Source organism: Carassius auratus, chromosome 35, assembly GCF_003368295.1.
Source record: "Carassius auratus strain Wakin chromosome 35, ASM336829v1, whole genome shotgun sequence".
In the NCBI taxonomy this organism is placed as follows: Eukaryota; Metazoa; Chordata; class Actinopteri; order Cypriniformes; family Cyprinidae; genus Carassius; species Carassius auratus.
Genome location: NC_039277.1, coordinates 11539367 through 11565204, shown reverse-complemented (window position 1 = coordinate 11565204; position 25838 = coordinate 11539367). Strand labels below are relative to the sequence as shown.

At 37.1% G+C, this 25838-nt stretch overlaps 1 protein-coding gene across 1 annotated transcript; it reads right to left on the bottom strand.

The window, feature by feature from the left end:
* On the bottom strand, positions 1 to 24582 carry LOC113054394 (forkhead box protein O1-B-like). The gene is made up of 3 exons (XM_026219922.1): positions 24043 to 24582; positions 4378 to 4569; positions 1 to 3775 (listed from the first exon to the last, which is right to left on the bottom strand). The coding sequence occupies exons 1-3, from the start codon at positions 24580 to 24582 to the stop codon at positions 2624 to 2626; spliced, it is 1884 nt and encodes a 627-aa protein (XP_026075707.1). The 3' UTR covers positions 1 to 2623.
* Positions 24583 to 25838: the final 1256 nt, after the last annotated feature.

Sequence of the window (25838 nt, the reverse complement as noted above, 5' to 3'; positions counted from 1 at the left end):
TTCATATATTCATACCTTTATATACAATTATGGCTTCATATAACAGCTGCAATTTTCTTTTTAAATTAAAATCAATTCTTCATCGCTGTTTACATTACAATATTAATAGGCACTTCCTCCATGTAGAACTAGTCTATAAAAGCATGTGGTTCTGACAAGGACTGTACGATGAGTGTATGTTTCTAATGTACAGTTGGCTACAGTGGGAATACATCTCCCATCTCAGTTACGGTAGGTCATGTCAGACAACATTAAAATCAGACAAAAATAAAAAATACAAAACTTCACTAACACATTTGAGGCAAATCCATCCATAAGGAAATTAGAGTCAAAACAAATAACATTTGTGATTATTAAATACGACTAAATCAATGCTTTTTACATGTCAAAAGAATCAAACAAACATATTCAGAAACTCAAAGTCAGTGACACTTAATGATATGTAATTATATACAGATATTTGATAACAGACACAAACAAAACATACTTGATATTCATTCACGGTCTGAAATGACTACAAAATGCAGACTGTTGTTTTATATGTCAAAAATATATGCATATGTTTAAAATTCTTTATAATTTATAAAACCTTCATGGTACGCCTCACTGCTTAGACAGAAAATCTCACATTAGAAATCTCAAAGAATTAAATATTTTGTAGATGTTCATTTACAATGAATGTGTGTGTGTGCGCGCGTGCATGTACAATATTAAAACAGGAACACAGAAAAATCTTAAATTACACCAAATTATCAAATTAATGTCCTTTAGCCTGATGCCCTCAGACAGATGCAAAATGAGTCTTTAGTAAAGTGTAGCCTCCAGTGACCTTTTCTGAGAATTCTAGAATCTCCACATTGCTCATTTTAAATTTGTTCCATTTTGCCATCATGGTTAACTGGGGAGGAGGAAGGTTAATAATATAAAAATGTTTTTAATACATAATTTTCCAAGATTAAAATTATTATTATTATTTTACAATTATGAATGTCTGAATCATGAATATCATGAAGTTTTCATGGGGCTATACTTTAAATTAAATAGCCTTTTAATATTTAGACTTTTTGCGGTTATCTTATGATGGTTAAACCACTCTGACATTTTATTTTTTAATTCATTAAAATAGATAAATAAATAAAATGGATTTTAAATCAGAAATCACATCAATCAAATGCCAGGTTGTAAGACAGAAAGGCACAAAGTACACATCATTGTGTACAATTAAAGAATTTCATCCAGCAGTTTGAGAAAATCTATGTTATATGTAAAGCAAACAAGGCCACGATAAAATGATTTTTTTCAGACATTTAAAGGCTGGGAGGGGTTATTAAAAGAGCATTTAAATCACCTGTAAGAAGCTTACAAATGTACAAATATAAACATTTCATTAACCATCCCATCAGTACAACAAAAATATACATCTCTGTACAAAACACATTCGTTCAGCACCCAGAAATGACAAAGATAACTGTAATGTACACTACACCAGACATTACACAGCACTCCAGTTAATATGCCACACACATCTGCCCTTAATTCATTTCAGTGGCATACAGTGCCAAACTGAAAGAGCAAATAGACAAAAATATACAAAACATTCTCAAATGTCTGAGTGTTTGACATGACTATTTTTAATGAAACGTTCTGACTAACCGCAAGCAAAAAGAAGATTATGATGATTCCCGACAATCATGGAGTCTACTGGAACAATATACTGTAAATCAGTAAAAAAATATGACCATTCACTGGCCTCTGCTGATTGGCTGCAGAAGTTCTGACTGAGGTAAACAGATCATGAGGTGCATGCACACTCTTCAGAGAGAGAGAGAGAGAGAATAGAGAAAACGGTAATAGAAAACTAAAATGACATCCGTCATTTCAGTAATTTATCTATTTTATATGAGATATACAAAGTTGCAATTGTAAGAAGTTAAGTCAGAATTCTGAGAAATAAAATTGGGATTTATAGATATGCAGTCTGTAGGTGGTCATAGGCAATTCAGCTGACTACTTACTGTAGTCACAACTACAGGAAATAAAGTCCCAATGGTGAGGAATAAATTCAGAATCAGAAGAATTGTGAGATATATATTCACATCTACGAAAAATTGAGAGACAGTTGTGAGCAATTCAGAATTGGGAGAAATAAAATCAGAATTGCAAGATATTTATTTACAACTATGGGAAGTAGAGTCACAATTGTGAGAAATAAATTCAGAATTGGGAGAAATAAAATTGGAATTGTGAGATATGTATACTTATCTATAAAAAAGGCACAACTGTGAGAAGTAAAGACAGAATTTCTAGACAGACACAATAAAGGGAAAAAAAATCTTCGCAATTATGCAGAGATGGGTTTCAATGATGCCAAAAATCTATTTGTGTATTTAACTTTTGTTTTACATTATATTTTCAATAATTGAGTCCTAGCAGATGGGAGGGAAACGCAAGGTTCAAATCTCTCTTGTATGTGCAGCCTTTTGGTATGACCTACAGCTTTCTGCTTATGTCTATGACATATTTACATATATATATTCACCCACATTTGTTAGGATTAATTCATATCACATGATTATAAACATCCTGCTCACCAATCTGTATGTGTTTTGAGTTAATCGTGTGTTTATCCAGATACCCAGCTATGTGTGTTGGTCTTGACCCCGTGTGGGAAACCCTGCTGACTGCTCATGGGGTCGAAGTTGAAGTCCAGAGCATCCCCATCCATGAGCGTGTCGTGAAGGACGGTTTCCACATCACACTCCAGCTGCTCGATCGACATGTCATCTAAGTCACTGGGCAGCCGCTCCAGTGGGCTGTGATGGTGGTGAGGACCCGGTCCGTGCCTGTGGAAACCATTGGTGTAATTCGGCATCCCGACTTCGCCTCCTGCTCTTCCCAGTTGGGCGTGATGAGGCAGGTGTGGTTGTAGCTTCATGTTACCGAGGCGAACAGGATGCCTGTGGGGCAAATGGGCACAGCCATTCATGCCCATTGCTGGCGAAGGCAACTGATGAAGTGAGCGTGGGTGCGCATGCAGGTGAGGATGCGTGATCATTTTGCCTCCTTGTCCCATTTGTCCTAGACTAGCATAGCTAGGTAGCACCCGTCGCCCTTCTCCAGACCCCAGTGAGTCTAAAGGCTGCATCATGTCCCCTCTCGGATCGGCATCTGCACTCAGCAGCTCTTTCAGCAGCCCTGCAGCACAGTTGTACTGACTCACGAAGGGGCCGTAGCCTCCTGGTTGACTGTCCGATAAAGTCGGTATTGCAATTGGACTCAGTCCACCCACTCCGGCCTGTACATACATACTACACTTCCGGTAGTCCTGCTGGACTTGGGGTTGAGGACCCATACCGGGCGAGCTGTAAGATGGGTACCCAGGACTACCCTGCATCATGGGGGAAGACAGCGCAGTTTGGGCGTCTTGGCCGCCCTGGGTGTTGTTTTGTGGTGAGATGAGGTTGAGGTTGTCTAAGAGATTGTCCATCATCACGTTCTCGGAACCGTGGTGACCCGTCACTTCGGACAGGCTGGGGAGGGGGCCGCCCAGTTTGGTGCCTGGGTACCCGATGGGGACCTCACCGGGCTCGTCCTCCTCGGGTAGGAAGGGTGAGTGACGGCCACTGAGCGTACTGGCATCAGAGCTGGCACGGGTGCGAAAGGTGGTCCAGGGTTCGAAGTCATCATTGCTGTGAGAGTTAGGGCTGCCGAGCCATTTTGGGTACTGAGAACCAGGACTGTTAGAACCACCATCCAGTCCACTCTGCAACGACATCTACAGATACAAAAGATGAGTTATGAAAACCAACTGTAACACATTACTGCTCAGATATATATTGTTGTAAGTCACTTTTACACCATGTCTACACTGGAAGTAGAACAACTATTGATCATCACAGAGTGTTCACTAATGCAAACCAATGAGATTTAAGTTTGAGGCCATTAATTATTTTTAAACTGAATTTGACTGGAAAAAAGAAGAAAAAAGTTTTTTTTTTTTCTGGGTTGTTTTAGAACAGAGAAGTAATTTTACACCACTAAAATTGTGCATAAAATGTTTTAATTATTATTTTAATATTAGGTTTTTTTTTTATTATTTGTTTAAATTAGTAGTCCTGAGACCAGAACCATAACAAGTTAACCATGATAACAAGTGTTTAGGGAAAATAATGAGAAAAATTTAGTTGAGGCATTGCAGTGTGCCACTTATACAGACAGAAAAATCAAAGACAAGATTTTTTTTTTTTTACAGTATTTAGAATTAAATAACTGATTGCAGAAGCCTTAAATTTAGTATTTTAAACCAATACACTGTTGTTTTGGCACACAGTGAATCTACACCTAGTGGGCAAGCAGTGATTTTTCCCCCCAACTGACCTTTTTCTTGGCTGCTCGTCCGCGGCTCTTGGTGAACTTGCTGTTGTTGTCCATGGAAGTGGCTCTCCGGCGTGGAGACTTACCGCTCTTTCCCCCCTCAGGGTTCAGCATCCACCATGAGCTCTTCCCCGTTCCCTCATTCTGGACGCGCATGAAACGACTGTGCAAGGAAAGATTGTGTCTGATTGAGTTCTGTCAGGGAGAGAGAGAGAGAACGAGATGAGAACATGAAAATCGGAGTATAGAAAACCAATCACAAAAGTAGAAATTACCTGCAATCATCCTAATCAATGTCATAATATCTTGCTTTTATGTTGTTAGACACTCAGTAGACCAAATATATAAAAAAACATATCAGATAAACCAGTCACATAAAAAAAGAAGTGACTTTTGATTGACAAAACAGCCAATATTTTTTATGTTACCAAATCACTTACACACAATCAGAGACAATCATATACAAGCAGCCTTTTCAGAGGCTTTTGACAATATGAAGCAGAGAATTAGCCAGTTAGCTGGCAGAGGAAAAGCTGTATTAGTCATGTCCTTTTTGGAGGCAAACACTGAACTCAACCTGAACACACACATCCTGCACTAATGATATTTTGTCTGCTTCAGTTTTCAATTCACATCCTGACCAGACCTACATCTACTAAGAACAGAGAAAATCATAGAACAATTTAAAAGTCTCAAATATTTTGCTAGCTTAACTCTAATCGTGATTCCTTTGGAGAAAAGTGATGTCATTCAGGCCTGAACTGCTCATTGGAGAGATGAAGAGGGAAAGAAAACGATACAGACTTTCAGAAGAGGATAAAGGTCAAACTGAAAATTGAAATCGAGAGTGATTGGTCATTTGTTTTGTGAGGTACTTTGGATGATCCCACGCTATCATAATTATTAAAGTGTAAAAATAACAGTGTTACCAGAGGTCATAACAAGAGTTATTTCACAATAAATAATGTTAAAAATAAAAGAGTAAATGTGACATTTATTAACGGTGTTGAGTGATGAATGCCTGATGATTGAAGTGTTTTCAAATTAAGTGAAGTATAAATTGAAGTTTTTTTGTAATGACAAATAACAAACATTAAAAATAATGTAAGTACATAATGACAAACGGCTATAATTACTCATTATTCCCTCAAAAATAGAAAAAAATAAATACATTTAATAGTTATTTGCGTTATTGATAGTAGTTGGCATCAGATCTAAAAGTACATTTGTGATATCCATCCTTATTCTACATTAGCATATAACTTGGACAAGAAGTCATGAGGCCTATAATAATATGAGGCATGTTTTAGTATAATTCAAGTAATGTAGAAAAAAAGAAAAGAAGAAAGTTAGAAATTGCCACCATGGGTCCACATGTAAAACACTTTGAATCTTTCTAAGGGTTATATTCTTATTCATTATGTGTTTCTAAAACATTCAAAAAGACCAAATCTTTTTGGGAAGACTTACTAAATCAACACTAGAAAGTTAAAGCAGTTTGAATGAATTGGTCCAAGCAAATAAAGTATTTATGCAATACTATTCTAAATAAAAATTTCAAGTGTCGCTTTACTTACGGGGTGAACTGACTGTTTCCTGTGTAACAGGAAGTAAATTGGTAGGAAGACGGAAAGCAGAGGCTCAAGCCTCAGAAGAAGGTCAACAGAAGGTCAACCTTTGACGCTGAAGGTCATGACCAAACAGGTCAAGTTGAGGGAAATGCAGCTTCTACATCACAGAATCAGTGAAGAGAGCGCCCACATACTGTAGATTTGAACAGGGTGAATGAGTAAGTGTGCAGGGGGTCTGGAAACATTCTGGATCTTCTGTCTGACCCCTTTAACTAGCCCTACTAGGATAAGAATAATGAGGGAAAACAGAGTGGAAGAAAGGATGCTGAGTGAAAGGAAAAGGAAGAACTGGAGGAATAGAGATAAAATGAGAAAGAGGGGTACCAGTATGGAAAGTAAAGTGGTGAAGAAGGGAGGCAGTAAACATTGAGTCATGAAGGAGAAGGCTGTGTTGAGGTAGAGGCGGGGCAGTGGGAATGTTTTCCTGCTGAGAGGAACGGGGTCGATGAGTTTGCTGTGTGTGTAGAGGAGGACAGACTCTCCAGTACTGCTGACAGACCCTTGCAAACAGACACAGAGAGAGTATTAACGTATGGGGCTGTCTGGCGTCTGTCTACACTGTAACAGAACCCACACAGCACAGAGAGAGAGAGAGAGAGAGAGACAGACAGAAAAAAAAAAGAAATAATAGGGATGCCTGGATATTAAAATTCAGTCCAATATTAATAGTTGATAATCAATATGTTCAGGCCAATAACTGTTAAAACTGTTCTTATATTATTCAATTATAATTGTATTAAAAATTATAATATAATAATATATTATTAAAATTATTATATGATAAATATAATTCTAATATATATAATTTTCATAGCTGCTGATATTAACATTTTTGGATTTTATATATATAAGAATTTTTACTTTTCAAATTAATAAAAAAAAATTAAATGCATGTTAAATGCTATCTAACCCTTAATATGCAATATTAAAAATGAATATTAAATTTGAGATTTTCTAAATCAAACTGTTATTTAATTTTTTATGATTTAAGTGATCGTAGTTGATAGCAAAGGCAATGTAAAAGTATCAGTAACCATTATACTACCATTATATTGTACATTCCAAAGAAATATTGCACCATAATACCATATTCTTACATACTCTCATTCAAATAACATTCATGACCATAAAAAAAGATTATACATTTATTTATAACAGATTATAAATAAATGTGCATTTTTCTAAAATGTTAAAGGTTTTACTAATTTGAAACAAGCTGTTTTTATAATCAGTAAAACATACTTCCACTAAACACTTAATTTATCAACTTCTGACTTTGCTGTACCAAAAACATAATTTGACAAAAGGTTGTCTCTTGAAACTCTACACTTCACTCCTCCTATATAGGATAAAAGAAAGAAAGAAAAAAAGAAAGAAAGAAAGGATATTATGAGTGTTCCAGTGTATCAGCAGATCACACACACAGTCACATTCAGAGCACATGCACACGAGGCCTGGCGGCAGGATATGAGTCACTACAGGAATGCAACGGAGAAGGTGTGACAGTTTTCTAATCAAAATGGTGATCAGATCACATCTTCAAAAAAAAAAAGATTAAAAAAAGAATTACCCTAATGCCTGAATATTTTATAAGCTGAAGTGAGCTTTATAATGTAATGTAGACTACAGGAAGTGAGTAATAGCCAGTTTTGCATGCAACAATTCCCCGTAAACTCAGAAAAAGACTCTTTAGATTTCTACAAATATTAATAAACAGACACATCAGCACATCAGTTCAACTGTGTCACAGATGTCAATTCTAGATGCTGTAGAGACATAAATGCAATTGATATTTGAGAGCTAAGGTAGATTTTCAGTAACAAATGAATATAATATATATATATATATATATATATATATTAAGTTATTTTGGAAGGATGTGGAAAAATTATAACAGAATTGTCATTTTGGGTGATTGAACCTAGTAATTCTGGTCTGAGATCAGTACATGGGACATCTACACATGGTGTGGGGCCTTCTCTACCCTTCTCTTATCACAGGTATGCAAGGTATTTCAAGGCTACAGAATGACCTTTGGTCTCAGATCTGGGATATCCCCAACTGATCTGAGGCAGTAAAGAAAAGTGTGAATTAAAATCCCCTTTGGGTAAGATCTGAGTCAACTGGAAGTTTGAGATGAAAAACTGTGGACCTATGCACCAATTTCTACAGAGATGGTGGGAAGTGTGCTAAGAGTTTGTGCAAATTGAAACTAATCTAATTTCAGGCTGTTACATAAAGGTTCATCAGTTCGTCAGTCAAACAGAATCAGATCCACATGCAACCATCATGAGAAAAAATGTGCAGGGACATGCCACTCAAATTATATTGTGTTATAGTTATTTTTAATTAACACGAATAAATAAAATATTTTGATAAAAAAACTACACACACACACACACACACACACACATATATATATATATTAGATTATAACATATTTAAGTTTAAAATAAATACAGTTATGAAATAAAAATATTAATTGAGTCCAGTGTCACAGTTTCTAAATCAAACCATCATCGTAAAAAATTACATTGCTGTAATTATTTGTTATCTAAAATAAAACTAAAATAAATAAATAAAATATATTTAATTAAACAATTTTTTTCATAATTAATTAATTTACAAAATCATAAACATAAACTGAATTCATTCAATGTCACAGTTCTGGCTCAAGGTCAGTATGACAAATTGGTAAACAGAAGTGAATTTTCTTGTAGTACCCAGGTGCAGTGGCAAATAAGTGTGTGTGATGCTTAAACGGGTGAGTGTGCATGTGTGAAAAACATATTTCTATTATAATCTTCAGATCTATCTCTTCAGAGATAGGTGCCAATAGGCTGTGCTGAAAGGGTCACTATGTAGTTGAGTGTGTGTATGTGCATACACGTGTGTGTGCGTCAGATCTCCTGAGGGATTTATAAACAAGTCCGAGAGACCCCATCTGCATCCTGTCTGACACCCCAGACAGCACACACACTGACTGCCACTCAATAACAAGCAGGCATAATTAATCAGCCATCACCTTCACAACGTACAACTCATCAACATAACCAAACCAACCCAAACTCACACATTATACAGTATGTGAACAAAGACAACAATGATTTTAAACAGATGACCTTAAAGGATCAGTTCACTTCCCCAATAAAAAATTCCCGATAATTTACTCTATGCCATGTCATCCAAAATGTTTATCTCTTTCGGTCTTCAGCTGCAAAGAAATTAAGGTTTTTGTGAAAAACATTCCAGGATTTTTCTCCATATAATGGAATTAAATGGTGGCCAACAGACTGAAAAATCTTAATCTTAAAGTCAATCTGTTCACAATTATGAGATACATTGTGAAACACTGACACAATTAAAAGGTACACTCCACTATTTTTGAAAACAGGCTCATTTTCCAACTCCCCTGGAGTTAAACAGTTGAGTTTTTATCTCCGGGTCTGGCAGTAGCAATTTTAGCTTAGCATAGATCATTGAATCTGATTAGACCATTGGCATCTCACTCAAAAAATGACCAAATAGTTTCTATATTTTTCTATTTAAAACTTGACTCTGTAGTTACATCGTAGTTACAACTTTTCATTTTTCCGTCGGTCTTAGTACACAATGTAACTACAGAAGAGTCGAGTTTTAAATAGAGAAAATATAAAAACTCTTTGGTCATTTTTAAGCGAGATGTTCATGGTCTAATCAGATTCAAATATCTATGCTAAGCTAAAACCATGATAAATCAAGATAAATCATGTGATGATCACATTGTCACAATAATGAGATATAAAGTTGCATGTAAGATTTTGAGATATTAACACTACGAAACATGAGACTCATAATTATGAAATACAGTGAGAAGAATGAGAGATATGAACTTGCAATCGTGAGATATGAAGACTTCCTTGATTTTGAGGTCTAGATATAGACACTTAAGGCTACTGTTTTATCAGTATTTGGGTTTGAAGAATGCGGCTGTGAGAGCAGAGCGGTCAACGCTTTATTCACTTGCTTTGTTACGGTAATAAGGGGAAGGCCTGCAGTGTAGACATGGTGTAAAATGCTCTACTGAGAACACATTCAAACATTGGCGCCAGTGGATTGGATAACTCCCACACAGCTGTTTGACTGGAACCAGTCAGCCGTGACGTCTTGACAACGAACACCAGTCCGAGTAAACAAGCAGCACTTCCAAAGACCAGGTGTGAACCGACAGTCAAGTGCCTGATGTTCACACATAAACATAACACATCACCTCCCTCTCTGCCATATGCACAGAAAGGAGTAAATATACAGTTTGAATGGATTTCAAAGATATTTTTTTTTAATTTGAGAAAATAAATGGCGAAATAGATGAGGAATGGGATCAGGACATGATGCAAGCTGGACTCAAACCTGCCAGGGTCCATGTGTACACCAAGGCTCAATATGGCATGTAACTAGGCATATATATATATATATATATATATATATATATATATATATATATATATATATAAAATAAATAAACATAAACAGATAAACCATGACTAAAATACATGTCAAAAAGAGATTTTTCCGAGTTCTGATTGAGACAATGGTGTCAGTGGGTGAGATTTCAGTGAGAAGAGATAAACACAAGTGGAATGTACAAGTTCAACAGAGAACGGCAAGAGGTCCTCAGAGATAAGCTGTGACAAGAGACTTCAATGGGCTAACCACTTCCTCCTGCGCACATCCGCTTTATCTCTCTCTCTCACTCTCTCTCCTTCATTGTAAATATTTACCACTGAAGTGAAAAAGAAGAGACTTAAAACATTTATGTGTTAGGGAACCTGTTATGAATGAAAAACTTAGATAAGTACTTTTAGTATTTTATATATATGTATATACATATGTGCAGCATTATTCTGAGAGTTCATCATTTTTCCTTTTTATTCAGCAGAACTTGGGGAACTTTTCTTTTAGCTTTTTTAGAAGTCTTTTCAGTATTAAATTATGGTTCGTGACATGCTCCAGACAGTTTAGATACAGGCTTAACTGATACCCTTTGAAGTGGGGTAAGGTGACCACTTTGACTAGCAACTACCCATAACCCTCTAGGTGCCACATAGCAGAGTATTAAAAACCAATTAGAGCTCCTTTAGCAACCACATACTGTAGGCAACCACTCTCACCAGTCACCATACCTTAGGAGGTGAGATTCTCTTGGGCTAATATCCCTCCATGTGCAAAAATGTAGCTATACTGTCTTTCAGTTATTTAAAGAGTATAATAAAAAGTATAATACATTTTTTTAAATTATACTAAAATCTACAATTTAATAATAAATACAATATTAAAATTGATAAAAAATATTTATATATATATATATATATATATATATATATATATATATATATATATATATATATATATATATATATATATATATATATATATATATATATATATTCCTGTAGCTCAATTGGTAGAGCATTTAGCTATCAAGCGCAAGGTTGGGGGTTCGATTCCCCGTGAACACATGATTGGTTAAAATTGATAGCCTGAATGCACTGTAAGTCGCTTTGGATAAAACAGTCTGCTAAATGCATAAATTTAATTGACATTTTTTAATTTAATTTAAATTTAATATAAAAAACGACAACAAATTAATTACTATAATTACGTGATCTTTTTCAATAGAGACAATTAATTGCATATTTATTTAATTATAAACAAACTGAATTCAATATCAGACCTCAAACAGATTTCAGACCTTACAGTGACGCCTACAGAAAAGCAGTAGCACTGTAATCTGGAGTAGATTCTTACAGTAACAAGTTAGCACCTCGATTTAAAAAAAGCACCTGCACTTCTGAAGAAATCTTCAGCTAGATTAAAGACGCAGGCTGCACTTTACCTTCATTTCATGTGGTCGCAGAGAGGAGGGACAGGAAAACATGACGAACGCAATGAGATGTACATAAACGTACACACGGTTCCTTTGCATGCTAAGGACTGTAATCTACCTGCTACTGCTGTAAAGAATAACACGATCCTGCTCATGCCTACTGTTAGGGATAAACGCATAAACTGCAAAAAGCCCTAATCTTGCTTGTTCAAAGTCTGTTTTCTTTTCTTTTTTCTCTTGGTACATATGCACATGTGAGTGTGTGTGTATTAGTGTGCATACTGGCAGCAGGGTTATTTTAAAAGCGTGAAACAGAGACAGAAGGATAAAGTGAGAACTTGAGAGAGAGAGAGAGGCCCGTTGCCCTCCTTGGCCCATCCGTTCAGGAAAAGCTGCGTGAAGCTGATAGGAGCCCCGTCTGCCCTCCCGCTCTGCCAGACCACAGGGCTCCGCGCGGGCACAGACCAGACACACACAGGGGCCGCCAATGAGACCTTTGGGGAGTAATACAAAGACCTGCCCTATGATGTAGTGAAGAGACACAGTGCCAAACACCTTTGATAAGAGGAATGCTCCTCTGTGTCGTCTGACATGTGAAAAGAGTCCCTGATTGCATTATTGTTTATCAGTCAGTCACCATAAGGGGTAAATTACATTTTTGCAGCTATAAGCAACAATACTAAGTAGTCCGACTGTGAAAAATGACTGATTAACTGTAGTTTCAAATAAAACTAAGCCGTTTAGCACTTTGAACTCTTTAATCTTGCCCAAAGCCTTTTTATTGCGAAGACGTTGCTCTTTTACATTTTGGTGTCATCAGTTATGGCAGTATCAACTTTGTCTCGGAAGTTCTGAATAAAAAAATATATATATATCTTAAGCACACCAAGAATGCATTTATTTGATAAAAAATACGGTAAAAAAAAGTAATATCGTGAAATATTATTGCGATTTACGACAACAACTTTATTTACAAAATAATTTACAAAACTTATTTTTAGATATATGTGATGGCAAAGTTGAAATCATTCTAATATGCCGATTTAATACTCAAGAATCATTTTTGACCCAAACTTTTGAACGTTAGTGTGTATAACGTTAGTAGTAAGTTATGAGCAATAAAACTAATTTGCCTGTTTTGAATGCTGGTCATACACTAGAGTAACTAGCAGGACTTTGAATCTCAGACTTTTGAATGCAGATGTGTGAGACTTTCTAAAGAAACGTGGGATTTCTAAAGTCTGAAGAGTCAAAAGTCTCTCTTTGCCCTCAATACTAAGAAAACACCAGCAAAATTGGAGCTCTTTTTTGTGATTTTTGTTGCCTGTGAGGAGCTTTTTGTGGTTACACACATCTATTTCACTCAGAAATGTTCACACACATGTGCACAGGGACAAAGAGGGCAGGAGGTCATAGTCATTTCGACACCCACTGAGGTTTATCATGCTTTTCTAACTGCTTTCCAGACCCCACCCAATCAATCCAGTCCCACCTTTATGAACTAACTCTCATACACAGGAGCAGACACCTGGGTTGAACTCAGATTTGTAGTTTCATCATTTCATGTGGTCTCTCCAGGGAGGGGCAGGCAAGGCAGAGATAACTAAAAAGCATGTATGGGAACAGCATGAATTAAAACACACATTCTCTCTCTCTCTCTCTCTCACACACACACACACACATTTTGAAGGTGATTCAGTTCTTCTGTTGAGTGAAATGAAAATGAAATGTTTTATAATAGATCACAATGTGACATTTCAAATGAATAATATGTGCCTTTTAAAGAAATGTGTGTGTGTGTGTGTTTTTGGGGGCTGTGAAACCAGAGGAGCCTGCTGCAGCCTCTTTTTTTCATTCCGCTTTGATAACAGGGTGACTCGACATGAACTTTGTCACTCACTAAATGAGTTTGACTGTTCATTTCACCCTTTTAGGACTTAAGACATCACATCTGGCTCAGGGTCAATCAGAAAGACAGAGACTGGATAAATGTTTGGCACACTGTCCTTAAAACGTACATGGGAGAAAGCTGGTTTGTACTAGTAAAGGCACTCAAGGTCTGAGATCGAGTACTTGTTGTATTAAAGAGAGCTGACCTTAAAACAAAAATGTGTGATCATCATTTACCCACCCTAATCATGTGGTTCTAAAAGCAAGCCTTATCTATTCTCTTTCATCTCTGGCTTTTTTTTCACGCAAACTGAAGAAGCGTGCGCAAACACACAATCTCTCTCTCTCTCACACACACACACAAACACACATTCTCCTCTTTATACTGGATTTCCCGCATCAGCAAATGTCCACTCACTTCCTTTGACCGTCATGGTGAATGAAAAATGACTGAGAAATTCTGAAGTAGGTTTATTCTGCCACTTGTACATCTATCTTGAGAAAATAGAGACGTACTGTGCGTTAATCTGTGGCAGTGCCAGTTGACATACTGCACGTGTAGTAACTGTTAATTTCACAAGCCACTGAGAAAAATACAGACTTCCAGTAAGGCGCCACGCATTGAGGGTCTTTCTGCCCACCGGTATCCAGTGAGCAACAGCTTCCCCTGAGAAATAAAGCAAGCGAAAAACGGAACCGAGGGACCCCCTTCTGAGGGAACACCCTTTCAAGACAAGCACCTGGCCTTGTGTGCATGAATCGGAGCAAACATGCTTTTGTGGGTGTGTGCATTTGTGTGTTTGTTATGAGTGCATGTTTGCACGTGTACGTGTGTGTGTGTGTTACAGGATGCAGAGCCCGCCCCCCCCTCAACTAGCCCCCAGAGGATTGCAGGGGCGTGTGTGTTATTGTGAGACAGTGTTAAGAATAACACACCTCCTGTCCCTCCCCTGCTATTTCTTGCTCGGTCTATCATTCTCCTCAACCATACAAAAAAATTCATAAATTGAAAATATTTAAAGACAACGTTAGCTAAAACAAGTGAAAAAATTAACTTATTTAATTAAAAAAAATGATTTAGTTTTTATTAAAAGAAAAGCTGATCAGTTGCGGATTTGATACGATTGCTAATTTCTCGTCATCAAGATATTTGATAAATTTATCTACCTCAGGCGAGTGTTTTTATGCAAATTCTGAAAATCGTATCTTTGTTTTTACATTTTAATGTGATATCCCTGAATTCACAAACAAATTAAATACATTTTCCACTTCATGTTTTTAGCATTATGCATTTCACAGTTGAAATTTCTATGCATCATCAAATGTTTATGGCACTGGTGAAGTCATAAGACCACTGAACCAGTCCAGTGTTACTATTAACTAAAATTAAAACTTAAACTACTAAAAATAATTTTAAGAAATTGAAACAGACTTCGATGAAAACACAAAACAAAAGCCAATTAGAAAAAATTATATAAGTTGGAGGTATATAACTAATACTGCAATAAAAATTGTATTGAAATTAAATGCAATGAATAACAAAAAATATTTTTTTTTAAAGTTACTGAAACAAACTACAATTAAAATAAAAGATAATTCTAAATATTAATAAATAATATTATATAAATAATAGTGATTATTGTCCGATTCTGGTCAGTGGATGATCAATCCGCTTTCCTGGCCACTTTAACAGATTTCCTCTTCTGCTGATGTAACCAAGACCAAGCAGGCGGGGTAAAGTAATATAACCAGTAATATCACAGTCTAACATTCATGATTCAATCAAATGCTGAAATGATAAATTGAGACGAGTCCTATAATACCTCCATATATCTCCACAGAACATCACATCCACAAAGATCTACTCATTTTCAATGCTATCTGTCTTCAGTATTTATGTCGATTAATTTTATAATGCTTTCAGCAAAAAAATAAGTGTAAGACTCTTAGCTCTGTATTTACATCTAATCCTTAGAATTGCACAGATTTCCCAACACAATTATTGCAAGAAACATGAATAAAGCTCACAAAAATCTGCGCAGCCCTACTCATGCCATGTTTTTAATGCCGAGCAAAGGATTCTGCCTCCTTTTATTCCCAGTCTAATATTTGAGTTTTATAAAATTTGATTTAGTGCGAGTTAGCATCATCATTAATTTCCATGTGCTTTAATAGGATTGCAAAACTGCTTTATATTGTACAGCACAGTCACGTATGAATTCTGGAATAAACCAGACAGGCTGAAGACGGGTTTTGTTGTCCAACTCTGGTACCCCATCTCCCAGGTGAGACAGTATGTGTTTTTTTCAGCAGAGAGAATGTCGCTATTTTCCAGCCACTCAGCAGGAAACGCATCATCACTCATTGTGGGAGACGTGTGCACTGTTTTCACAGGAAAGTGCAAAAATAACCTCAAGCCAAAGGTTCCACCGGGGCCACTGGACTCAACATGACTAAGGTTCAGGAGTGGCTGAAGTTTTACACTGAAGGAAAAGGATATCACTGCTCTCAGCAGGGGCCAGAGAAAAGGGCTAAGTTTGATTTAGCCATGGTTTTAAAGAGATTCTTTTGGGGCAACAGATATTAGTTTGATAGCAGGCATAGGTGGGAGCAAAAAAACATTTGTATTTTTTTTTGCCAATGAAAATTTAATTGAGCAAATGAACATGCTATAATATAATTATGAATAAATAAAATGAATTTTACATATTTAATTATTTTACATATTTATTTATTATCAAACTTCTGATAAAAAACAAACAAAAAAAAACTACAAGATAATCAAGTCAAGAAATACATTTTCTATACTAAAAAGTAGGCTATATATTTCTACTAATGATGTGCTATTTATGAAAATTGCAACATTAGAAACAGAAGAGCATGTGCAGGCATTCTCGGAGCATGATTTACACACACGGGAAGGACGTGGATTCTAATCAATGCTGAGAACGATTAGTGGTAGGAAATGGGGAAGTCATTCATCAGTGTTTTCTCAGAGAGAGCGGCTCTGTTACAGAGACACTGATGCGCAGCAGCAGTGAACAACGGAGATGTCAGTGGCCCTTGTTAAGAAGAGCGGGATATCAGAGGGAAAGGAAAGCTCAGAGTTACACAAAACGATGCTTTAACATGCTTGTTTTGTAGCTTAAAAGGGATAGTTCACCCAAAAAAGAAAATTCGGTCATCATTTACTCACCCGTTTAACTTTATTTCTACTATGAAACACATTCTGAATAATCATGAACATAATCTAATCGAAACTTGATTAATGAAGTCCAAATGAATCATTGATTCAACACTGAATCAATGCTGTTTCAAATGTCAGCAATCTCACATTCTTTCTGATGTTGTCTTAGTACTCAAAAAGTGAAAGACATGGGGGGGGGGATGGGTGAGGAATTACTGTTAAGTGGGACAATATGCCATCAGAAACAATGTTGATGTAAGTGGTTCAAATTAACTTCACTATGTATTCTTGTGGCATGCAGAGGAAATGTTTTAAGGAACGCGCAGATGGAAATGAGAGCAGTGCTCAGGAATGGAGGATGTTTGATGCTCTCCCCTAGTAACCCCCTTTCCCTTTCCCTTCCTTTCCATTCGTCCTCCTCCTTCTCTCCTTTCCCTCTCTCCACAATTCTGACGAGTCGTTGTCACCTCCTGTGATTGTGCAGTAGGGCTAGAGTACAGTGGGGCCTGCAAAATACCCTCCGCTGCCTTTTATTGATCCCAGATGTCTCTGAACTCTCTGGGATTTAGCAAGAGGACTCCTACAAGTGAGACTTTTTAGATAGAAATGGGATCAAAGATCATGCATGCTTCATAGGGTATAGATATAGGAGGTCTGCATTTAATAACAATGCAGACCTCCCATGGCACCTCCACTATATACATGGCGTCAGCCAGATGTGTTCCTCTATATGACAGATCTGACAACGAGATGTGGAGGTTACCACCGCCTGGATGTTGTTGACCTTTTGAAGAGACACAATTTGAAAGATGAGCTGTCCTGAACAACCTAAACCTGGCATGCTGTATCTTTGCACCTTCCAGTGTTTTCATATATTTATCTAAATTGAGAAGAATTATTATCAATAATGAATAAAGAAATCATTTTCAACAATTAACCACCTGGCAATAATTGATAACAACTGAATACCAAATCAGCATATTAGAGTGATTTTTGAAGGATTGTGTAACACTGAAAACTGGAATAATGGCTGCTGAAATTTCAGCGTTGCCTTTGTAGGAATAAATTACATTTTAAAATCTACTCAAATATAAAAGTATTACTGTTTTTACTGTAGTTTTTATCAAATAAATGCAGCCTGCCGGAATAAAAAAATTAAATAAAAAATAAATTCTGGACCCATACTTTTGAAAATAGGCAAAAAGAGGTTGAGAGACATGTTTTGTATTTTTGTGGTAGGTAAAATCTCAGTGAGGTCTGATTTCTTGTGGTGTGGCTTTGACAATAAAACAAATGTATTATTGTCTTGCGTTCTGGAATAATTAGATAAAGTTGGCATGACTTCAGCTCAGATGAGTCCAGGGAATTTTTCCAGCTAAAATGCATGTGTCTTTCCGTAGCAAGTGCAAACAAGTTTTTAAGGAATGCCGCTGGCAAGTTAAAGGGTAAATTCCTCTCTATCTTATAACTATTTCTGTGTCTTCATCATGAAAGACAGTCTAGGCTTCCATGGTTCATTCTTATCTAGGAATGCTACACCTTAATGCAATTCAATGAAAATCATTTCAATTCAAATTTAGTTTTCCGCTATAGATGTGATTTGGCCTTGGGACACCCATTCAAATAAATCAGCTTTACAAATTCCACATATTTCAATTTACCTATACAGTTACCTTTAATTCAGTCCAAATCCAATCATACATTACCAATCAATTTGACCAATTTTACCACAATAAAACAATTCTATAACTGAAACTGTTCCCACTCAAAAATGAACAGCCTTTTTACATTTTTTTTATAAATCTTTTTATGCTATATTATTACCAAATCTTGGATTCAGTCTTTCATTTCAATCTTTTTTTAACTTTCTTTAAATTAGGTGTTGTTTTTCGTTTTGGAACTGATTGGCCTCATTGATCTGATCATATACTTTTTTGTGTGTGAAAAAGCATTAATTGCGGATGATTTGGACAATGTTTTGGCAATTTGGCAAAGTTCAGGCTAATGAGGCCTACAACCAATCAGATCAAAACAGAAAAAACAAAACCTGTGCTAACTGAAAGAAAACAAGTCGATAAGGATTGAAGATTGAATCTAATATTTAGTAATAACATACAGTACCATAATGAGAAATCTAGTATATTTTATAGGCTGGACATAGTCCAATGCAATAACAATGACTAGCATTTTCGGAAAAAAAGAAAAACCTATCCGGTTCAAGATAACTGTAACAGTATGAGGGTTAACAGTAAATCATTATTCACTATTATTTTGGATGACAACAATGAACGTGAAAAGTTATTTCATTATGTACATGAATTGTAATCATAAGTAACTACATTACATTCTTTTTCTGCATTTGGCATTGACATCCGGTTGTCATCATTTGACATTTCAGTTTGGGGACTTTTACCCTGATATCTGATGTATTCAGAGGGTTTATCATTTTGTCACGCTACTGTCCCATGCCTGCACACTGATGAACATCTAGATTAAAAGCCACAGGTACCCACAGCCAAAGTCTGCACCAACTCGCAGAGCCACAGTGATGAAGTCTTTCATCGGTCTGTGGCACGGTGGAGCAGCACTGCATGTGCTTTCATTTCATTTTCAACTCTTTCCTCTCTTTCGCTTTGAGTGTGCGTAAAAGCAGAATGTCCCTCAATTTTGCTGCACCTTGCACAATGCTAATTACACATTACTCGTGTTACGCAGATCAGGTATCATCTACAAACCACAAACTTCAACTTCTGCACGCTTCACCTGTACGTACTGACTTTTATCTGTCAAATACATTCTGAGAAACGGCCCCAGAGTTCACAGACTGAATAAGATAAAAGGTTCAATTCTAGAATTTGGATTTTAAAACTACCTAATGCACACTTAAAATCCACATACGGGTCAAAAGTGACTGTAGTTTTGGAGAATCAGTGGCCAGTACGCCTACACTCGAAACTTACTGAACGACAAACTGGGATACAAATTGGTATCTGCTCAAGATAAGCTTGAACAAACATTGTGTGTGCCTTGAAATAGCCTGAAAACACTAACGTACAAATGTATGGCTTGCATGTTTGTGCATGTGAGAGTGTTAGTGGGTGAGGTGAAAGCCTATGGTGAACGTCAAAGCATGTAGAGGTAACAGGGTTCATTTGCCGTAAGTAGGGCTCAGAGTTAAACATTTTTCAAAAGCTTGAGAAAAAGGGAGAAGTGAGAAAGCTTGTTTTTTTTCTTTCTAAAATAACTAAATGAACACCACATAAGTTCATTTATTAATTCAGGTGAGTAACTGTTGGTGCCGTTAATAACATTATGAATGGAATTCTAATAGTAAAAAAGGCAATAAAACGATATGAATGATAAAGAGTCTGTTGAATTACACAAGATGAGCTAGAGTAAGGCTCCACACAAGATTGTATCACTATACCACAGACATAGTAATACATATCTAGCTTTGGGTGCACACTGCCAAGGCTCTGAAACAGAAAGTGCATGCCATTTTTACAGTAGTCATGGTGCTTATGAGGGCAAATGGGAATAACAAAACTGACCCACATTGAATTCTACCTGTATGCGTGTTTGTTTGACTACTCAAGGCGCATAAACAATGGTGTGCATATTTAAAGACACAGGAGAGTTATGAAACAACATACTGCATGCCAAAACCTCATAAAATGAGTCTAAACACTATTCTCATTACTTCACTTTGACTTAAAGGGAATGAGTATGGACTCCCATTACATGTTCCACAAACTTGGTAGCATGACCTTTAAATTCTGACCTCTGAACCCCGGAGACATTTGAACCAAAGGGTAGCATTTTTCACTTCAACCTCCTTGACTTTTATCTAGCAGCTACACCTAAATTTCAAGGCTTGAAAAAAAATAAAAAAATATAGCGAACTAAACAAAAGTGATCAGTTTGCACACAGTTCTAGCTTTGATTCAGTTATGATTCTGAATCTTAAACAAACATGACTCCAGCGATAAGCAATCTGTCCACAATGAAACTGAGGTGACCCAAAAGGCACGATAACAGCCAATTAGAACACATTTGATGTGGAACAGGGTTTTGGACCAATGTGATTCCGAAGTGGAAAGAACAATTCAGCATTACACTACAAAACATTACACTACAAAAACCACAGCCAACCAATCAAAAAAATAACTGGTTATCATAACTGGTTATCATAAAAACTCTTTTGTACATGGTGGAAGTTTCAGATTAAAAGCAAAGACAGTATGTCTTCCATTAACAGACATTTGCATTCAGTTTTTAGAAGTGAAGTGACGTGACATTCAGGCAAGTATGGTGACCCATACTCAGAATTCGTGCTCTGCATTTAACCCATCCAAAGTGTACACACACAGAGCAGTGAACACACACACACTGTGAACACACACCCGGAGCAGTGGGCAGCCATTTATGCTGTGGCGCCTGGGCAGCAGTTGGGGGTTCGATGCCTTGCTCAATGGCACCTAAGTCATGGTATTGAAGGTGGAGAGAGCACTGAACATGCACTCCCCCCACCCACAATTCCTGCCGGCCCGAGACTCGAACTCACAACCCTTCGATTACAAGTCCAACTCTCTAACCATTAGGCCACGACTTCCCACGACTTATGTCTTTCAAACTTAAGCATTTGGTTTTCCTGTTGCAAATCTAAATATGTCACCATGTTAAATGTATCCAGCTGGCTAACACAGTTTCAAGAATAATTTGTGGTGTCTTGCAAGCATCAGTTTGAAAGGGTTGAAAATCATAAAGAAATCCCATTATGACATCATTTTCCAGCAAAAGTGGGTTTATGAATTTATAGCTGTAATGAAGTTACGTCATAGTTGCATCATTTTCAGCTATTACTGTTAATTTAAAAACAAATAAATTATTTGTTGCAGCTTGCTACTAGTCTAAATATGTAAATATATATGAATATATATTTATTTTTTATATGAATTATAGACTGGAATCGACTGGGACAGGAAGCAGAATACTGTTGTATTGTCTCAGGTATGTAGACAGTATGATGATAAAGAACAGTCCAACCCCTACAAACATCCTACGAGTGACTGGAATGCTGAAACTCTGATGTCACGGGTGAAGGAGTCCAGACAAAGTTCTGCTGTGGCGTGTACAGCCGATGGTGGTGAGGAGGGGGGCGGACCACGCCTTTCAGGTAAATGTGTCTCCCTGTAATGACAGGTAATCCTGCCAGTATTTTTAGCTCAGTCTTGGGAGGAGGCCCTGACATGTGTGACTGCAAGGATTTGTATTTCCATTTACGCACCGAGCAAGCAAAGAAACAAAAGTGGCTTGTATGGAGGGGTGAATCAGAGACAGGAACAAGTGTTCTTATAGAGATAAATGACAGGTTGACAAAGACCCTTTCAACATTAAAACACTCTCTGTTTGCTCCACCTCACTCGTGGCAGCCTTAAAGGACTCATGATAGTTGGTTTTAGTCATCAGGAACCTCAAAGCACCTCAGGAGCTTTAGAAATGTGTCGTCAGATCACAAGACTTACTACATACCTCTGCATATGTCACATGACTACAACCTATGAAAATGACCACAGTTCAGTCACACAACAAGATAAATAGCAGTAGTTTACACACAAAAAGTAGAAACTTTAAAGGCTTTACCGGTAGCTCTTTTCATTATATTTCACACAAAGTTGTCGTATGACATAAGCATAGACTTGGAATAATATAGTGCACAAGATGTATGGACCACCTTTTAACAACGGTTTTGCATCCTTTTTGAAGCTTGAAAAATTTAGTACCAGCATGCAAAACAAATTTTCTATCTTCACAGAAGAGAAAAAGTAATACAGGTTTGGAGTGACATGAGGGCAAGTAAAATTTTATTTAACCCTCTTTCTACATCAGGTTGATGAAAGAAAGCCAATCCACATGTTCTTCTGTCAAGGATATTAAACGATTAAACTGATCTGGCATCAGCAAATGCGCAGCTGATACTGGGTTGTTATGCATTCTTCTGAACACTGTGAGCTCAGGTCCCTCCTCTTTTGAGCCTTAAATTCCAGAACAAACCGCATGTTTGAACCAAACCATAACAAATCCACAACTGCACTTTAGAAGGATCATTGTTACTGTCATATGTTACGCTGCATTAAAAAAAGCCACCTAAACATGTGCTTCATGTGGTAACACAAAAAGTAGCTCGTCAGAAACAACAGTCAAGTCTAAAGCATTTAATTTAATTCAATTCACAAGCTCTAAGATATAAGAGATATATGGTGGGACTGACAGTTGTGGGTGACTGAAGGGGTGGGCTAGAACATGATTGGTGAAGTTTGCCTACATTAGGTTACCAACAAAAATTTATGTAATTAGGTCAGGTAAAAAGGTCATTTAGGAGGAAATACACTGCCTAAATAAATCATAAATAGTGTTTCTTGATTTGGTTAGATTTATACTAGAAATGATGAAAAATTAAGGTATATTTACAAAAAATAAAATAATAATGTCCTACACATTCAATTAATTCTCTTTTAAGGAAGTTTAAGCATTTTTACTGGAAATACAGATGAAAAAATTGAAGAAAATGTGCGTATAAGCTTAAAATCTGTCAGATATTAATTGCTCTTTTAGCTTAAAACTGCATACATTTAAGTGTAGAAATACATCCATCATTTAGCTTATTGCTAATCACATGCCTTATTTTCCTATATATATATTTCTCTCTCTCTCTCTCTCTCTCTCTCTCTCTCTATATATATATAAATTATTGAGTTTCTGATGTTATAATACATTTTAAATCATTATTTTACGGACACATTAAGGGATGCTTTCAGTGTGCAAAAATACTTAGATTACATTTATGCATTTAGCAGACATTTTTACGGTCCATTCAGGATATAATTTTTTTTTTTTTTTTTTTTACCAGTATGTGTGTTACCTGGGAATTGAAACCCACAACCTCTTGCGCTAATAACGCGATGCTCTACCACTGAGCCACAGGACACTTCTACAACAAATACTGTTTAAATACACTAACATACAGTGTGCGTAATTGGGACCTATAATGCTACTTTTAATAGGACTTGTGCTTGGCCTTGGAGAGCCATTACCTTCCAGCCCGCTGAACTGTTGCTGTCGCCCTTATCTTTGAAGTAAGGGACGCTCTTCACCATCCACTCGTAGATCTGAGACAGGGTGAGCCGCTTCTCAGGGGAGCTCTCGATCGCCTTGGTGATGAGGTCAGCGTAAGACATATTCCCCCACGCGTTCCTGCGAGACGAGCTGCTCTTCCTCTGGGCCGATACAGGGCTGGAGCTGCTGGCAGGGGCGGGGAGCGGCGGCACCTGTTGCGGGTGAGTCAGCTGGGGATTCGGCTGCTGGGGATGAACGCAGTTGTCCTGGCAGTGGAAGTCGTTCAAAAGGACGGGTTTCTCCTCCGGGTAGTCCTCGGTCTCTTCTAGTAAACTTAGGCTGTTGATAAAGTCCACAACGCTTTGCTCCGGCTTGACGGACGGTGCCGGGGAGGACGTGTTCGAGCTCCCCGGCTCGCTAGATTCAGGTCGGTGCAGTGGCCAGGTGCATGATCGCGGCCGGGAGAGAGGCTCGAAATCCGGGTCGATGTCAACCAGCTGTTGCTGCGGTTCTGCCATAACAAAATTAAAGCCAAAGTCCTTAAACAGAGGAGAAGTGAATGAAGATTTAGTTTAGTATGTCAACACTAACAATCGCACATGATCAGGGCCGATGGTCGTAAATGAAATGACTGTTATGATAAAGCGCTCTCAGGGTGTAGCGTGTTTTAGAGTAGAGTGAGCTGGCCACGCCCACAGCCGGAGTGACAGCCTGGACAGCCAATCACAAGCGCGTGTTCAAAAGATAAATAGAGATTGCGTTTGCATAACACACGCTACTACAGTTTATCACTTTTTATGGCAAGCTCATTTAACAATCACCCCCCCCCACCGAAAAGTCTTTCACTTTTTAGTATTAATCACTTATATCTTATATCACACTCATATGTGACTAATAGCATCTATTTTCAAGTTCACTAGTAGTAATTATTCCTAGTGACTAGTTACCTTTCAGTTAGTCACTATTATTTAAAGTAAGATTACAGTTACAGTCCATACCTTTTTTTGTTTAAAAATGATCCAAAATAAATTTTTGAGCAAGTACATAAACTAGCCAATGTTCAAAACTATTGCCTTACCCTAGCTCATTCACACTGTAAGCTTGTAATAAAGTTTTCTAATTTGAGTGGTACTGGTAAGTGTTCGATACAGAAAGATCGAATTGCCACGGTTTGATGTGATATAAGCTAACCAATCGTTAGATTTAATCACCATTGATAGCACAATTTTTTGCAATGCTTTTTCCTCAGTTGATCCGAACAAGTGACAGTTGTTACTTACTTGTTCAGATGACATTCTCCAGTAAAAACTGTTGTTTGGTTCATCCTTCCACGACATAGGATCTGTGCATACAGTATCCACCCCAGTGCAGTGACTGACAGCCACACATTAGATTCATCTGCGCTGGATCTGTGCTGGTGAACAACCCACGCAAGGTAGATAACTACGCAAATAGCTACAATTGCAGGTTTTCAAAAAGAGAGGGCAACAAAGAGGCAAAACTTACCAAATGCAGCTTTAAGAAATGAATAGTTAAAGGGGTCATATGATGCTTTTTTTTAAAGATCATTATTATGTGTATTTGGTGTAATATAATATGTTTACATGCTTTTTTTGTAAAAAAAAAAACAAAAAACACATTCTTTTTGAAATACTGTACATTATTGTATAGGTCCTCTATGCCCCGCCTCTCTCAAACAGACTGTTTTCTACAAAGTCCCTCCTTCCGACAAGAGAAGTCTGCTCTGATTTGCCAACTGACCCAGTGCATTGTG

Excerpts from the sequence above, each read along its gene's own strand:
- LOC113054394 (XM_026219922.1), bottom strand. The coding sequence starts at position 24,582 with ATGGCAGAACCGCAGCAACAGCTGGTTGACATCGACCCGGATTTCGAG. Across the intron at positions 4,570-24,042 it reads ACAGTTCAGCGGGCTGGAAG|AACTCAATCAGACACAATCT; the intron begins GTAATGGCTCTC and ends TCTCCCTGACAG. Across the intron at positions 3,776-4,377 it reads GACGAGCAGCCAAGAAAAAG|ATGTCGTTGCAGAGTGGACT; the intron begins GTCAGTTGGGGG and ends TTGTATCTGTAG.